The following is an 18,568-nucleotide window of genomic DNA, read 5'->3' as shown; positions in this document are numbered from 1 at the left end:
GCAATGGCTGGCCAGGCAGAGAGCAGGTCAGGTGGTGCAGGCTGGCTGGTTGGGGAGGGGGCAATCATTAGGTGGCTACTGCTGCCTCCGCCAGCAGCTTAAATGCCCTGACTGAAGCTGGAGTTTGCCACACCAGGGGAGAAATGAGAGGCCCTGCTGTCCTGCAGAGCCTGCGCTGCTTGAGTGGGGAGGATGAGGAGAAAAATGGCTGCTCAGTTGGCTCTCCCCCCCCCCCACTGCTAGCAGCTTGAATACCACAACTAAAGCAGGGATCGCTCCCTCTCTCCCCTCACACACACACTGAGTTTGGCGAGCCGCCCCACCCCCCCGTCTTGCTGCAGTGGCAGTTCTGGTGCTTCAGTGCCTGGCTGACATGGGGTTCAGATAAGCCAGTGCAGGGCGAGGGGGGCAGCTCCGCACCTCCCCTGCCTTGTTCCATACTCCACCACCACCCCAACTTGCTGCTCAGGTGGCTCCTGTTGCCCGTGACACTGCCAGCAGCTTGAGTGCCTTGTATGGCTCTCTCTCTCATACACACACACACAATTGGGTTCCTGACTCTGCAAAAGAGGATGGGTGCCTGAATCTGTGCGATATTATAGCACCCAGGAGCATCCATTCTCGGCACGAAAAGCATTTCCCAGCCAACTCTCCTCTCCCCTCCTCAAATCAAAGGCAAAGAAACAGAGAAACAAAGAGAGGAGATAGATATTTGCAAGGTAACTGAGTTCTTGTGACAGGAAGGGAGGGAGAAGCATCAGGTATCTTAGTGGGTCAGGGAGGCCTTGAGGGTCTGTTCTATCACTAGTCCCCCCCCCACTTAGCCTTCCCCACCCTGAGATACCTCATGTGCACATTGGTATTCTTGAATTGTGAGCTCTTAGGAAAGTATCCCCTCCTTGTATGTTGCAAACAGCTATTTCCAGTGGGGAAAACAGGATAAGGAAAGAGGGGAAGAAAGCAAGGAAGGAAAAAGGATAGAAGAAAGAAAGAATGAAGAGGGAAGGAAAAAGAAGGAAGGGGCAGGGAGGGAGGGTGGGAGGGAGGGAGGGAAGGAAGGAAGGAAGGAAGGAAGGAAGGAAGGAAGGAAGGAAGGAAGGAAGGAAGGAAGGAAGGAAGGAAGGAAGATTATAATGAGAGAGAATGAGGGTAAATCCTGCCTTAGCACTTGGCCACCAGCAGCCCTGCTGCCTTTTGCCATCCCCTTGTCTCCTCCTGACCTCTCCTGGTGGTCTCCCATCCTAGCACTGAGGATGCTTTGGTTACAAAGCCAGGTCTCCTCATAAGAAGATAGAGTGGGCCTCCCTCTGACCCACACATTTTGCCCCTCCCCCGCACACACCATGAACAACCTTGTCAGGAAGGGTGAGCACAGCAGCAGTGGGAGCTGGCCATGCCCCCCCTCCCACCACCCCAAAGTCAACCACAATCCTGATGTGGCCCTCAATGAAATTGAGTTTGACACCCTTGCCCTAGGAGATCACTTTCCACCAGAAGCCATTAAGCATTGTACTCCAGCAGCACCTTTAAGCAGTCCTCTACTATTTCTCTAGGTTTCATTCATCCCCCAATCATTTGTCCTTGTCCACCCACTTTTTCATCCCATTTTTAAACTGAGAAGGGAATAAGCATTTAGAATTGCAGATCCCCTGCCTTGTTCAAGGAAGAATTAAATATCCACCAACTAATGCAGCAATCAAGTCAGACTTTGGGGAAATACTGGTTATTTAGAAGCAGCATTCATGAGTTGAACAACTTGTCATCCCCTCTGCAGCAATCCCAGACCGTTGCTGCAGAAACAAATCTTCCTATGCTCCATTTCAATGGGGTGTGTGAACTACACACCTCTGACAGATCTCCTGGGCTTCTTTCATGGTGTGCCCTGCATGGACAATATCTTCATGTTCAAAAGTCATCATGGCTTGCATCTCCAGGATGGTGGCATAAATTAAGGCATGGTACATGCTTTCTCCAGTCCTGCCAAAAGGGGTCAACAACGAAAGACAAAAGATATGGTTCAAGGCAATACAAGGCTTTACTGATTATGCTGATATACATGATACACACACACACACACACACACACGGCATAAGGCATTATTAACAAAGGAGGAGGATTAATATTTGGAACATAGAACATTATCAGAGTTGGAAGGGACCTTGGAGGTCTTCTAGTCAAGCCCCTGCTCAAGCAGGAGACCCTATACCATTTCAGATAAATGGCTGTCTCTTTTTAAAAGCCTCCAGTGTTGGAGCATTCACAACTTCTGAAGGCAAGCTGTTTCACTGGTTGATTGTTCTCACTATCAGAAAATTTCTCCTTCGTTCTAGGTTGTTTCTCTCCTTGATTAGTTTCCATCCATTGTTTCTTGTCCTGCCCTTTGGTGATTTGGAGAGTAATTTGACCTCCTCTTCTTTGTGACAGTTCCTCATATATTGGAACACTGCTATCATGTCATCCCCAGTCCATCTTTCTACTAAACTGGCTATGCTCAATTCCTGCAACCATTCTTCGTATGTTTTAACCTCCAGGCCACTTTTGTTGCTCTTTTCTGCACTCTTTCCAGAGTCTCAACATCTTTTTTATACTGTGGTGACCAAACTGAATGCAGTATTCCAAGTGTGGCTTTAGCAAGGTATTACAAAGTGGTACTAACACTTCATGTGGTCTTGATTTTATCCCTCTGTTAATGCAGCCTAGAATTGCATTGGCTTTTCTGGTGGTTGCAGCATGCAGCAGGCTCATATGTAAATGATTGTCTATTAGGAATTCCAGGTTCCTCTCCCAGTTACTGCTATTGAACCAAGTTTCACCTAATCTGTACTTGTATATTTGGGATTTTTTGCCTAAGTGTAAACCTTGCTTTTCTCTACAATGAATTTCATTTTATTACATAGGATGCAAGTTAAAGTCTGTCGAGAAGTTTGTGAATATTCAGTCAAACTAAAACTATTCCATTGAACCCTACAAAGTCCAATTACCAATTAAATTCAATCTGGGAATCAAATCAATCTGGGAATCAAATCAATGCAGTTTTATCAATACCATCACAGAAATCTACAGATGTAGCTTTTTTAGTGTAGTAAAGTGATCCAACAAAAGTCATTTTTGAATTGTGCATGGATTTCAACTATTTCTCCTAATGTTTTTTCCATTCTCCCTGCCCATCTGCCCCAGTGCTTTTGCAATTGGTACCCCGTTATGTACTTGCATAGTTGATTTATCTGTGGATTATTGTATTTTGGGTAATCTAGCCATGGTCTATTAACATACTGCGTTAACAGGCTAATCCACAATATGACTTGTCTGATGTAACTTGGGTTTAGGGTTTAGCATTCATTAAATGAATGCCATCAGCTTTTGCTAATGAAGAGGAAAGAGTTACTGCTTACAAGGGTGGCTTCAGATTTCATCAGAATCAGTTTTGTAACACAGACTTAAACTAGAATGGACGGCAAAAATCAAACTCTTAATGTGCATTCTAGTTAAGGCATTTGTATATATGTTACTTTTTCTAAGCTCAAAATTTAGAAAAAAATAAAGAACATTTATTAAAATACAGTAAAAATTATTTTTATTTTAACAAAATGTATTTTGTTAAATATACAAAATACAAAATGTATTTTGTTAAATGCATTAAAAATTCAGTCAACATAACAATTAAAATTATCCGATATGACCACTGTATTCATTTTACCTTCTAAACCTAAAGACCATCTGAGATACATATTTTTAGCAATCCTTTCAGAATACATAACAGTAAAAAGGCATGCTTCCATAAATGTTTCACTTCATAGAATGACAGCTGCAGTAAAACAATTTGCACTCTGATTTCCCTAACATTATTTTAATTCATAGGAGTCATAAACACTGTGTTTCTAAACTGCATCACTGCACAATCTTTACATACTTCGGGCTTGAATAAGACCTATTGCTAAATAAATACCTCTTCCTTCTTTTCCCGACATGCAGGATGTATAACTTCCTCCATCCATACAAAGAGCAGCCAAAGAAATGCCATGGGGGTGCTGAAGATCATACAGCAAAGAACTGCTCTTACTAGTCTAACAGCTCTCACTAGAAGCCATGTGACCTTCAATAACATTTAATTCTAGATTTTGCCACCCGACCTACCAGCACAAACCTGGTCTCTCTGTAATAAGCCTTTTAAAACACCAACTTCCAATATATTTTTAGAATACTGAAGCATATATCCTGCTACCTTCCTCACAAGCTACATGAAATACTATGAGCTGAGTCCCTCACAGGGGAACTAGACAGCTGCTTGCATATCAGCATTATGGAACACTAAGCACTGACTTTTCTGGAGAATCTAGAGGAACACAGTTTGTCTTTCAGACTTCAAAAAAGACTCTAGAAAACCAGGCTAAGTTCCCCCCCCCAATCCCCTTCCCGACTTGAGTTTATTCAAATTCAGTGTCTGGGAAGCAATTCTCCTTCCATTGCATCCCACAGATTTGTTTCATCCCTATAGCTGTGAGCACTGTAATTGGGATTCTCTAGTTGGAAAGTGCTGGAGGAGGATTTAATTCAACAGAACAGCTGGAAACCCTGGTAATAGTGGGGTGGGGGGAGGAAGCTGATATCTCTCACTTGTCCTGTGTGCAGGATGAATCAGCTTGAGCACTTCTGATTTACCTGGGCCGCAGCATTTCCAAGCTCTTACTGAACTGGTTGTGCAGGAAACAATTCAGTGCCTCCATGCACTCGGCTAAGGCAGTCTCCAGGGAAGTGCTGCAAGTAAGAAAAGAGGGCTAGTTATCACAGATGTTCTTCTAAGATTTGGAATTGCACACATTTTCTTGTAGCTCCTGTCCATTTAATTATTAGTTTTTAGCCATTTGTAATGGGACTTTCCCTTAAATTGAACATTTGATTTGGATGAGAAAATATTAAGGCAAAAGCACAGATAAAAAATCTTTTGTGGACTTCTAAGTTTTAACTATTACTGAAAAATGTGGTGTAAGCCATCAAAAGAGGCATTGATTTACCTGTATGGGAGAAGCAGCTCTATGAGTTTTAAGAGCAAACTGCAGTATTTAATTCTAGCGATACCCCCCCAACCCCCGAAACAGTTCCGTACCATTAAAGATGTTATATTTCAATAGAAACAAATAATATCCTCGTTTAATTAGCCTCACATGAGCTGCAGAAGGTGCCCAAATAGATAGGAAAGCAATAACTTTCTCACTGACTGATAAAAATAAGTGTAAATGTGTCCTGCTTCTTTTCTAAAGCTATAAGAGAAATTCCCCAGATCTGAGGGCTTCCCTCCCTCCTATAGGGATCAGGAAATGCCCTTCCTCTGGGGTTTTTGAAGGAAGTGGTTGGCTACTTGTCACACTTGTTTAGCTTAGGTGTCCTCCCAAAGACAGAATTCTTACCTCTGACAACACTAAGCAAACACGGTCTTTGCCAGCATAGTTACCCCACCTTACTCAAACAGGACTGGCCTTTCAACAAACTCTCCAACTGTTAAACTAGCAATAGCAATAAGACTTATATACCGCTTCACAGTGCTTGTACAGCCCTCTCTAAGCAGTTTACAGAGTCAGTGTATTGCCCCCAACAATCTGGGCCCTCATTTTACCAACCTTGGAAGGATGGAAGGCTGAGTCGGCCTTGAGCCTGGTGAGATTTGAACTGCTGAACTGCAGGCAACCAGCAGTCAGCAGAAGTAGCCTGCAGTACTACACTCTAACCACTGCGCCAAACCTCTTAAACTAGGTTTTAGGCTACCACCCCCAGGAAATTTTAGACAACTTTTCCTGCCAATGTAGCAACACAGAGCTTTATATTGGTGCTGACTTGGTTTACGTGATAATTTATCTAGCTTAGTTTCCTCTGCATTAACCCATTGTAACTCTTCAAGATTCAAGAAAAGGATTTTCCTCAAATGTAGCTAAATATGTCAGGAATTCAATGTGCAATTCTTCTTAAAAAGAAGACACCAGAAATACAATCACACACCATTTCAATTTTAAAAAATGAGGAAGCACTTAGGAAACTACAGTAGATTTATTTTGACTGAGCTCAAAATTATAAAGGGTCATGAGTAGGAAATAGGAGATAATTATAATTATCAAGAAAGTGCACCAGCAAATAGCTAATATATATAGAAAGTCACTAGGGTGAACAGAATGTAAACTGGCAAAGGAAGCAAAAAGCAACAAGGCCCATGTTTGTGGATATGAGAACCTGTTTGTTCTAGTGGTTAAAGCACCAGGGTAGAAACTATGAGATTGTGACTTCTAATTCCACTTTAGGCATGAAAGCCAACTGGGTGATTTTGGATCAGTCACTCTCTCTCAGCCCACAACATCATAGAATGGAGGAGTCACCAGGACTCTGACATGACGCTCTGTGGCCTTTCCCACAAAGATGCACTGGGGGACGTTTTCCTGGAATGTTTTTCCCAGCCTATTTTTTAACCTGATCTTTCTTTTCCAGTTTCTCTCCCATACCGTATTTGGTTCTGCTCTGTTCCAGTTTTGGAGAATTATTCTGCTGACAGAGAGATGTAGCCTCCCCACCCCACCACCCCAGTCCTTTGGATAATTTCTTCCAACATTCTATTGGGTTGAAGGGAATAAAAAGGTGTTTTTGACTCTGCTGAAAAAACAAAGGATTACACAGTATCATCTTTGCTTTGTTCTTCTCCCCAAAAAGGAATGATGTCCAAAAGAAGCTAAGTAGAACAAACTGACACCAAGAGAGAATGGCAACTCAAGATACGGGAAGACATAGCAAATTTGGCTATCAAGAATACATTTAAATGCTCTTACTGTATGCATGGAAACATTAAAGTGCTGCTTTTTAAGACTGGCTAAAAATGATGCCAGTTGCAGGAACAGCTGGCTGCATTTTTAGCCCTTGTTCTATCTCAGCAGTGAAGCAGAACAGAGGTTCTGATGGCAGCAGAACTGAGAAAGGGAGAAACCATGATAGAAAATGCTTTCTTTATGCCAATTATTGGCAGGAGTCTGAGCACTGGAGAGCAGCAAAACATTGGTTGTCCTTTGGGAAGAGAAATCAGGAAAATAGGTTCTCAACTGCCATTCCATGGGAGAAGTAGGTATTTTGAGTGCCAGGAAAATTCATCCCCCAAAGACTTGCTCCCCATCCTTCCCTCTTCCCCCACTGTTCCTATTACCCAAGCCACATTCCTGCAGAAAAGCTGCCCATGAGTGCCAGCTGAAGAGTTATGTGGAGCCAAGAGCCCACCAGAGAAGCAGCCCCATCCATATCTGTCCAAGACTACAGGACATGTCACCTGGATATATAGCAGCAGCACACAGATGGCACACCTTGAAACAACCATTGCAGGCTCTTATTCACACTGGCCAAAAGTCCATTTCTGACAAATGCAAAGTCATATATTTCTAGTTGTCTATTAATTCAGTATTGGACACCTGGTCGACAGTTCCACAGTTTAGGCTCTGCGGCATAAAGGGTGATGGCCAGCCATATCTCGGGGAAATGGCTTTACAGATGGTATTCCTGTGGTACAGTGGATTTTCCATACAGGATTGTGGGATATTTGAATGTCAGAAGAACTTGTACTCAAAAGATTTGCTTCTCCTCCTTGTCTCACCAGAGCAGTGTGAGAGATGGCTTTTACTATAGAGGAACATTATCCCATTGCCAAAAAGCTCTAAACGTTAGAGATGGGACATACCTTATGTGCTTAGTAGGAAATAGGACTGGCCTCCAACTCTAAATTAATTTTAGAACAACCTGCTGCAGATTAAACCATGAACACAGTTTACAATGGAAGAACTGGAAAAATACAGTTTGCAGCAGAGCAAGAAAGTATGAAAGGAAATTTCTTTTGCAGGGATGGGATGAATGGCTGTCTTCACACTGGGGCCAGAAGGACACATAAATGAGCCCATAGGCCCCAGAACCAAATTATCTGAAATCCTAAAGAAGTTTGTGAAGTTTATCATCTTGGAGCAACTTTTTATGGTGTTTGAGAAAGTATAGCGTATGGGCCTAGTGCTAAAAAACTGGAGAATGGGAAATCCTTAACAGGAGGAAAAAAGAAGATCTAGACTAGTCAGCTTAATGTCAATTATCCAACAAAACTCTGAAACAGATAATTAAGCATCTGATCATTGAGTATTTGGAGAAGAATGTATTGTTGGCAAGAGGTTAACAATAGGATGTTAAGACTACAAGACTACGTCATGCCAGACCAACATTTCTTTTTTGGGACAGAGTTTAGTTTATTGTTAGAGTGAGTAAGCATAATGTATCTTCATTTTAGCAAAATATTTAACAGTCTTTTATGAGACCCCAGTAAGGGAGATGACAAACAGTGAACTAGAAAATGTTACCATTAGATTAGTACAGAATCAAGAAAATAATTATACCCGACAACGTAAATGACTGGCTCTGCATCAAGCTGAAGACATTGTTGAAAGCATATTTCAGAGATCCAGTCTAATACTTATTCTCTTCAACATATTTATAAAAATTAATGGTAAGTCAAGAACTACCTGTACAACCATAGCACCAGTCTCAAGATGATAAGGGATTTGGAAGATAAACTTACAAGGGATGCTTGGAGGCACTATTCATGTTTTGCCTGGTCAAGAGGAGACTGGCATAAGCTGTAAATTAGACCACAACAAGATTCTGCCAGTTAAATGGCAGAGCAAGTTGCCCATGTGCCCAGAGATGGCTTCACAAGCAAGTGGGGAGGTGGTATCTTTGTATCTTGCCTTTAAAGAAATCCAATGAATTCCACAATGTAAGAATTCCTCAATATTTCAAAGGATTCTAAAATAGCCTTGCTCTTAGGTAACAAAACTGAGAGCTTAAGAAACATTCTGTCCATCACACTACCAGCCACAATAATCAATATCAGTTTAATGGACTTTGCAGTTTCTCATGACTATAATGTTAGGTACTAATATTAGGACTTATGGTGATCAATAACCAATTAATGACAATTCCACCTCTGTCTAGGAACTTATTTTGTAATGTGGTAACTGCAGCAGAGTTCTGTATCGATATCAATTTGACTTATTCAAGAAAAATGAATGCCACTAAATTAGAATAGAATAGAATAGAATTTTTTTATTGGCCAAGTGTGATTGGACACACAAGGAATTTGTCTTGGTGCATATGCTCTCAGTGTACATAAAAGAAAAGATACGTTCATCAAGGTACAACATTTACAATACAATTGATGGTCAATATATCAATATAAATCATAAGAGGTAGTTATCTATCATATCTGCTTCATGGATAGTGTACCTACTTGTGAGAAACACAGAAGAATATAAACAACTTTGTGTTTTTATATACAATAGCAGGTCTAAATTGAGAATGTACCAACTCAGTGAATGGGGTGGTTTATCAGTTACTAGTAAACAATGGCAGCAAACATCAGGAACAAAATAGGACTACCACTAGCACCGAGTCATGACAAAAATGGAGGTGATCATTAGATGGAAGAGATACAAAGAGATACAAAAAGGTTACCATGTATAATTTCTGCAGCCCAGATATAGTAGTACTCCCACTAAAAGGTGGTCACCATCCCAGTAATGAGCAAAATGCAGCATGTACAAAGTCAGGCCATGCTTCAGCCCACACATACACAGGGCATAATCCAGTTCTTTCTGGAGGTGTCTGTGCAAGAACCAATACTTTAGAAAACTTTTATCTCTCTGCCACTTTAAAAATCTCGTGTTTTCATTTCATTTTCATCAGCAGGTTTGAATGCATTTGTACCTTCATTAGATATATTTGTAGGTATTAGGCAGTGGTGGAATTCAAATTTTTTTACTACCGGTTCTGTTGGCATGGCTTGGTCGGCATAGTGTGGCTTAGTGAGTAAGGATAATGCAAAATCCCCATTTCCTCCCCACTCCTGGGGGAAGAATATTGCAAAACCTCCATTCCCACCCTACTCTGGGGCCAGCCAGAGGTGGTATTTGCCGGTTCTCCGAACTACTCAAAATTTCCGCTACCGGTTCTCCAGAACCTGTCAGAACCTGCTGAATAGCATCCCTGGTATTAGGGGACCAGAAGAAGTGCTAAAATGTATAATCTATAATTTAATTAACCAAGTATATGATGCACAACAAATTCAGTTTGAAAGCTATAAAAATTGTCTGTTAAAAACAAAAATGTATGCTATATCTCTTCCGTGTAAAGGTTAAGCCTGGAAAACCCTGATATAAATTCATTCTCACCAATAAAAGTTGATCAGGTGAACTTTTGTTCAGTTACTCTATCTCTCAGTCTAACCTACTTCACAGAGGAATTATTAATTGGTTTTAAATAACTATAGAATCAGTAAGATTCAAGGCAGGTAATTGTGAGATAAAAGTGGAGGAGAAAAAGAAGTGTGCACACTGATTTGTGTTCCTGGAGGAAAGTTGGCACATAAATCTAAGTAGCAGCAACTAGCTTTACAAGGATAGTAATTTTAAGATAGTAATTTTAAAAAGTAGGATTTCAATTTCCTTGATTCCCCCAACAAATATTGTAGAAATTGTAGTCCTAAAGAATTAAGGATACCGGGTTTTCTAAACAAGGGTTAACTGATTTATTTGTTTTGCTTTAATTTAATTCTGCACACCAGAACAACTAGACACAAGAACAGTTTTCCCCCGAAGGCCATCACTCTGCTAAACAAATAATTCCCTCAACACTGTCAAACTATTTACTAAATCTGCACCACTATTAATCTTCTCATCGTTCCCATCACCAATCTCTTTCCACTTATGACTGTATGACTGTAACTTTCTTGCTGGCAATCCTTATGATTTATATTGATATATTGACCATCAATTGTGTTGTAAATGTTGTACCTTGATGAACGTATCTTTTCTTTTATGTACACTGAGAGCATTTTTTTATATATATATTAAATTTCTATACCGCCCTTCTCCCGAAGGACTCAGGGCGGTGTACAGCCAAAATAAAACACAGAATATATACAATTAAAATATGCACCAAGACAAATTCCTTGTGTGTCCAATCACACTTGGCCAATAAAATTCTATTCTATTCTATTCTATTCTATTCTATTCTATTCTATTCTGGGAAGTTAAAATTAGTAACAGTAGAATGCTAGCTGCAATAGAATAACAGAATTGCCATGCCCCATCCTGCATCTCTGTGATCAATTATTTATCCAGATGAATTTAGTAACAAGTTATTATAGCAGTAGTATCATAAATCCACCTAATCAACATTTATTCAGTGAAGCTAAATTAATGTCAATCACTTCCTTATTCAGAGGCTGAGCACTATTAATCACAGCTCCAGAAGAAGGAGCTCACTCCAAACTTGGGTGGTACCTTATTTCTTGATTTTTTTCCCCTGCAGGTTAATTTTTTAATTCTATTAAAAAGCAATTTAAATTGGGATGGGGAACCATCTGAGAAGATTTTGCCCCGAGAGTTCTACTTACAGTCCTGCACTGGCACAATCGACTTGGGCAGTTGCTGGGACATCTGGATGACTGTGATTAGAACTAGAATGCTAATTTAAATAGGTCTCTGGCACACTCCATGTAAGAGCTGCTGTTCTAGTTCAGAAGGGTGACACTACCTGTGTATCACAGGCAGGGGAAATGGGTCTGCCTCTAACAATTTCTACTATGCTGATGCCAATGTGGCAGAGTGGATAAAGGGTTGGGTTAGAGTTAAAAAAACTTACGCTCACAGCTATTGACTTTGATAGATTTTGGGCCAGTTACTCTTCTTTAGCTCAATTGCCTCTCAAATTGTTATTGTGGGGATAAATGGAAGGAAATAACTAAATACAAAATTCAACTTACAAAATTCAATTTTAGATTTCAGCAGGCAGATTTTCAATTCCAAGTATCTGTTGTTTAAATTGAACTTCTACTGGGGATGCAGATATGACAAGATAGTCCCTTCGATTATATGATTAAGAATTTTCAGAATGGAAAGCTTATAGGTAAATAATTATTTGCAAACTCCTCAGGAGCATAACCGAAGCAGTTCACTTGGGTTTGGAAAAAGTTAGAAATAAGCTCAATATGTAACTGCTCAAACGACTTTTTGTCTGGAGTGGTTAAATCCCGATTGCAGTTCCCACCACCCAGCCTTGGAACGGGATAGAGAGGGAAAGGAAAGAAACCGAGAAACTAGCAAGTGGGCTTCCCTGGCGGCCCCGGACAGCGCTGATCTTCTTCCAGCGTCCCTTCCCAAGGACCCCCTACATCTCTCCCAGCCTTCTCCCGCCCCGATCCTACCATCCCCGGAGGTTAGGGATCCTACACTTAGTCAACTGCCAGCTGTTAGGAATGGGGTAGCGCCCATTTTGGAAACTTTCTATCGGCTTAATAAATCATTCTCTCTGTATGGATGTCAGACTTTTGTTTCTCTCGCGGGGAACGTGGCTGTGTTTCTTTTCCGAAGAGCGGGCGCTGGTAGGGGAGAGGAGCGGCACTTGTGGGCTGCTCTGTCTTCGGGGCTAGCCGGGGTTTGGGAAGTGGGGGGTCTCCCCCTCGAGGGAGAGGGGCCGGGGCAGGATGCTTCGTCGCCTCAGGCTGCCCAGCGCCTCGAGCCGGAGCCATCTTCGCAAGACTGGCCTGGCTCAGCGGGAGGGGCCCGGAAATCCCCACCTCATCCCCTCCGTCCTCGGCCGCTTAAAGCCACGTTCGTGCCTCCGGTGGGAGAGCGCGCTTTCCCCGGGTTCCTTGCTCTCGTCACCCGCCCACCCGAGAGTGACTGCATTGCGGATACCTGAAGCGGGCGAAGCAAAGTGCTCCCCTCGCCAGGAGGAAGAAAAAGAAGCGGAGGACGGAAGAAGAGACGGAGCCGACGGCTTTCTGCACCCGCGGCCGGCGCTGCAGGCCAGCCGCTTCGCCCACCGCCTTACCTCGTCCTCCTGTGGTTGCTTTCCAGAGCCATGCTGGAGGCATAAACGAACGAACCCAGTCAAGAAGCGAGACTCGCGACTGTCGCTCCGAAGCCTGTGAGACGACACGCAGGCGAAGCGGCCGGTCCGGCCTGAGCAGACTCCGCCCCGCAGGTGCCTCGCTGCCCCTACCTGAGCCGCGCTGCGTAGGTGACACCGCTGCTCTGCCACCGGCTCTTTTTTCGCCCCATCGCGGAGTTTCCTTTCAAGTTTGGTGGAAGGTGAAAGCCGACAGCGCCACAATCGCTCTTGTCCTTTCCTATTCCTCTTTCCCAGCGATTGCTACTTTCTGTATTTGTTTTTCCTGCGGGGGCTCTTAAAACCGCTTCCCTGTAGGAAAGATTTTGCCTGCCCTCTATCTTGATCCCATCAACTCTTAAGAAGGGGGTACGAAGCACTTGCAGCCCTTACAACTACTCTACTGAATTAAGCGGGTCAATATTACTACATACAAGATGCAAGTGGCAAGGCTGAAATCGAAAGATTACAGCTGGTCCTCCTTTAACAACAGTTGGGATCTCCGTGGCTTGCTAAATGAAACCACAACTGTGGTTATGATCTCACTTCAGCTTTTCTTTGCTTTACAAATCTGCAAAGAACATAAATGCAAGATTTTGTCATAAAAGTTACCTTTTCACCACTGTCAGAATAAGAGTTGCAGATCTCAGGGAACTTTGGACAAAGTTTGGACCCAGATTGTTGGGGGGGCAATAAGTTGACTTTGTAAATATACAAGTAGAATGAGACTATTGCCTTACACACTGTAAGCCGCCCTGAGTCTTCGGAGAAGGGCGGGATATAAATGTAAATAAATAAATAAATAAATAAATAAATAAATAAATAAATAAATAAATAAATAAATAAATAAATAAATAAATAAATAAATAAATAAATAAATAAAGTCAAGAGGAAGACAGATTCACCTTATGACCATGTGATTTAATTGCTATGGTAAAAAAAACCATAACATTGGGCATGACTCACTCAACTGCATCACTTAGTTCTGGTCCCAGTTGTGGCTATAAATCAAGGACTACCTGTATAGTAGAACTCTTGTTTCAAATCAAGGATGTTTTACTATATTAACTGATGTTGTCAAGTTAGTTAGACCAACTTACAAAACAGAAACTACCTCTTCCTTAAGTCAGAGCACTGAGATCATCCTTTCACAAGTGATTCAATAATTAAACCTGAATACTCTGACCCAATTTAAGACCCTTTGATGACATTCAACTAAAGTTTCTGTGCATATTGTAAAAGTATCCAGGCAGAGCTATGGATAGAACAAAGCTAAACTAATTTCTCTCTTTACTGGGTTTATCCCACATTCTAGGGCGGCAGACTAACTTAAAAGGTGTAGACAAGCCGTATAATCTACTCTCTGCTGACTTCCAGCTTCATCACTCGGACAGGCTGTTGTTTCCAACCCCAAAGATATAGCTATTATTGAACCAACAGCCATCATAGCAATTCTTTTCATGGGGAGAACCCAGGGCTCATTGGACTAGCATATAGAAAATGATTAAAATAAATGAAAAAAATCAAAACTACTATGCATCTAGTGACCATGATTCCAAAATAGATAGCATTAGACAATCTATTTCTGATTCTCATTTTTCTATTTATGTTCCCCTTGTAACCCTAATCATAGTAAATACAAAGCAAGAGAAAAGCTACATGTTAATGGCTTATTTATAATGTGGCTTCTTAAAATAATACAACTTCCATTTTCTTTCAGGTTTTTATTTCTCTTATAAGGAAAAAATAAGCATCATTAGGAGTGGCGGGGTGAGGGTGGGCAGTGAAAACATCATGAGTTGGCCCAGCTGTTCCCTCTGCTATCAATTTTATTAAAGGCCATATAGTGGGCAACAGGATACCATGGAGTGAAATGAAAATATCACTTGGCTACCAAAAGAAATGCCATTCTCAGCTGCTTCCCTGAAATGTGTTTCACAAACAGTAAGAGCCTTTTCATGTATATCTCCTGTAAGAAACAAGGTAGTTTCACTATCTCATTGATCTGTTCAATTCATAATGTAGTCAAACCTGCTTTTTTTAAGAAAAAGAAGTGTTGGTGAAAGGGGAGATGGTATGAGGAAGTCCAAAGGAGAAATACTTTAAACAGCTGGTTATCTGTTTAATAGCAAAGGATTACATAATTTTTCATATAGTTCAAGAACTATGTTTTGTATAATCAGATTTATGTGCACAAATAAGATAGAATCCTACATTCTGAAATAAAGATGCAGCTCAGCTCCCAGTAAGTTAAATTAAGAATGCAAATTCTTCATAATTTTTGAAAATGGAAAGGGAATATAGGTTGTTTGCTCTGTGAACATTGTGCGTGGAAAAAGTCATTCCTATGTACCCTTTATGAATGTTCAGGAAAAAAATATACAGTATTTTATTCTCCAAGGACTTCTCAAATTTTTATCAGATACTTAATTATTTAACATCCAATGTTGTTTGGTGTCTGAAACAAATTTTGCTGCATTTGATAATTGTCATGTGATGTTTTTCTGGTGTAGTACAAAGAGGCTTATGGTTTTAAATTTCCAGGGAAAAAAATCAAGTCAGTGGTTGCGCATTGCAAAAGATTTATGGCAAGTTCTACTATCATACTTCTAATTGACATGAGTTAGTGTTGGTCAATATAACTGACAATGCATTTACTAAGCATACTGTACACTCATTATAGAACAAGTGTACATAGCAATATCAGTAGCAATAGCAAAACTTCCTATAAAATCCAGATAAATGTTTCAAAGAAGCCGTAGATTTTCAGATTTGGAAGCTATGGATAAACCATATTGTTCATTTTATTAATGCCTTTGAGTCAATGTTGACTCTTGACAACTGCCTGGACTAGTCCGGGGAGTTTTCATTGCAAGAGTTTGGAAGTGGTTTCCCCTTGCCTACTTCTTAGGGCTGAGGGACTGACTAGCCCAAAATCTCCAAGCTGGCTATGTACCTAACGCAGGACTGGAGCTCATAATCTCCCAGTTTCTAGCATAGTGCCTTAACTACTACATCAAATGGGCTCTCTATATTGTTTATTACAGAGGTATATATTTTACACCAAATTGGTTAGACAGCACATTCTTTTAAAAAACAGAACTTCATACATAAAATGTACAATAATTAGTAGAAATCTAATATGTTATTTGAAGCTGTAAAATAAAAAAATGGCAGTCTTTAAAAAATTTAAAGTTTAACTTTAATCAGACATTCTCATAAATAGTTGATTTGGAAAACTCATTGACATTTTGTGTTCACACCTACGCTTTTCTTTTGTGGTCAGTTTTTTTAAAAAAAATTAGATCTAGAGTTCAGAAACAAATGCACCTCAGCCAATAATTGTAGAAATTATGGTCCTGGAGCTTCTAAATCATATTCCACTATAATAGACATATTTCAAATAGCTGCCTTTTTCCCCCTGATCATTCACATCCAGATCTCATTTACTCCCCAAATCTTCAAGTACAGTCAGCTATTAATGGAAAATTTAAAAAAAAAACACAATGGTTCCCCAAAAATGAAGGAAGATCCGGATAATTTAAAAGAGATGGCTATCAGAAAAAGAGATTTCATTCCAACGGTAGGATTGCAAAATGTAACCAGTCCACCTCACGGGATACAGCAAAACTTCTTCCATGGCACTTCCACAAAAACCAAGGGCTGTTGTTTCATCTCATAACAGCAATCTGGCCTTTCCACTGCCAGCCCAGTGGTGCCTCAAGAGGAAGTTCCTTAGCAACTGCAATGCAAAGCCCCAGCAACAATATTCCAGAGCCCTGTCTTCTGCCATCCACCCCTGGGGAAACTGGCAAGTCACTCTCCTTTGTCACTATCTAGTGACTTGCCAACAAAGCTTTAAGCCCTGAGGGGAAATGGACAGCCTAAACTGGGATTGGGAAGGAACAAAATAGATTCAGAAAAACAATATCCTTCTGTGAAAAGGGCTATCTCTGACACAAGAAAAAAACATTGGGACACAGCTAATTTGGATCAAGCCAAGAGCTACCTGAGTTGTTGCAAGCAGATTCCACAAGGGCAGGAAAATTCTGATCCTTTTCAGAAGGCTTCAGTTCAACCTTGAGACTCTCTACAGCTGATCTTAGGAAAATTCCTTTTTCAAGTAGTTTAGGCACTTAAAAATGCTAAGCAGACTTTCCAGTTCAAGGCAATTCAATTTTATTTCTGCAATTTACTTTGCTCAATCACTTTACACATTTACAAAGAGCAGCCTAGAGGTTTTGAGTCACCATTTCTTGAAGAACCCCATATCCTTTTACACTTTTCTCAGGCTGAACCCAGAAATCATCATGCTTCTTTATTTTACATGTCCTCCACTTTAAATTCAAGAGAATTTCATTATTATTACCTCAATGATAATTTAGGGCTTCATGCCCTAAATCAGCTTTCCCCAATTTGAAATGCTGTGGTTGTGTAGTTAGCTGCGCAACTCCCAAATCATCAGCATCAAATCTATCCATAGCACACCAAACAGGGCAAGGGATCCTACAGGTAAAGAATGATATTAGTGCAAGGTGACACATGCCACTAATGTACCTCACTCTCAGTAGGCAATGTGTTTAAATTAATTTTGTGGCATCAGGGAGTCTTAATGTGATTGTGTTTCAGGTCATTTCTTTAAATTATAGCTATGCTAATTTCACATGGAAAGAAAAAGGAATGTTTTAGGACAGGGGTGTCAAACTCATGTCATCATCACGTGATACATCGGGACTTTTTTCCCCTTCGCTAAACCAGGCGTGGGTGTGGCCTGCATGTGACACATCCGGCCCATGAGCCGGGAGTTTGACAGCCATTTTAAGACATCTGCTGATTTCATCATGCCCATCAACTTTGCCTGTGAGGGTTTTTTTATATTCTACATCAAACAGCTTATCATCAGCAAATATGATTTTAAAATATGTTCTAATCTTATGACTTGAGTAATGGATTAAATCTAAACCCTGTATATTGTCCATCTTCTAACAAGTTATCCCTAACCATGTAACCATTTTTCAAAAGCATTTCATATGAATTTCTTCAACTTTCACCTTTGGATCATTCCTACATAGAATTTACTGGGGAGAAAACCTCTCCATAACAGGCAAAGCAGTAAAACAGGGAAGATTGAAGAAGCTATCAGAGACAAAAATAGTCAAGTATTATAGTAGCTTCATTAAGTGCTATAGCCATTTTCTGGTTTACAACTTTAAAAACCAACAGCACTTTTTAAATATATACCATATATACATTCCTACATTATATCCTTTCCCATAAACAGCTCCTTCCATTTGAATCTCTTTTCAGTAAAGTTCCACACCTTTGTCTCTCTATGTAGATGGTACTCTTATTCCTATACCTTAAAGCTATAGCCAGGGTCAAATTAAACAGAATCCAGACATTGGCAAATAATAACAGGCCTCATACAGGAGAGCAGATGGTGCTAGAAGAGAGGGAACTGCTGTTTCCGAGTGTTAATCTCATGTAATTAGCCAATTTGGGAAGAGGCAGCCAAAAGACAGCTGATAAATTTGTGTGTTTGCCCATACAAATGCAAACATGCTTCCTCCCTTTGTTACAGTCAGCAGGCACTGAGCAAAAAACGAGCAAGTCAGAT

At 40.7% G+C, this 18,568-nt stretch overlaps 1 protein-coding gene across 7 annotated transcripts in view; it reads right to left on the bottom strand.

Moving 5' to 3' along the window:
* LOC131193570 (tetratricopeptide repeat protein 39A-like) overlaps positions 1-17,456 on the bottom strand; it is a 42,815-nt gene extending 25,359 nt beyond the window's left edge. For 2 of the 7 annotated variants that reach the window (XR_009153949.1, XM_058173886.1), the window contains exons 1-3: positions 13,066-13,722; positions 4,660-4,755; positions 1,846-1,977 (exon numbers count right to left, since the gene is read on the bottom strand). Coding sequence is in view for 5 of the 7 variants with exons in the window: in XM_058173886.1 (XP_058029869.1) it covers positions 1,846-1,977; positions 4,660-4,755; positions 13,066-13,124 (287 nt within the window). In the remaining 2 variants the exon portion in view is untranslated. Of the gene's footprint in view, positions 1-1,845; positions 1,978-4,659; positions 4,756-11,455; positions 12,718-12,758; positions 12,796-12,894; positions 13,737-17,320 lie in introns of those variants that run through there. The other 5 variants (XR_009153950.1, XM_058173890.1, XM_058173889.1 and 2 more) reach the window with 5 other exon arrangements.
* Positions 17,457-18,568: the final 1,112 nt, after the last annotated feature.

The sequence above is a fragment of the Ahaetulla prasina genome, chromosome 2, assembly GCF_028640845.1.
Source record: "Ahaetulla prasina isolate Xishuangbanna chromosome 2, ASM2864084v1, whole genome shotgun sequence".
NCBI lineage: Eukaryota > Metazoa > Chordata > Lepidosauria > Squamata > Colubridae > Ahaetulla > Ahaetulla prasina.
This window is presented reverse-complemented; position numbering and strand designations above follow the sequence as displayed.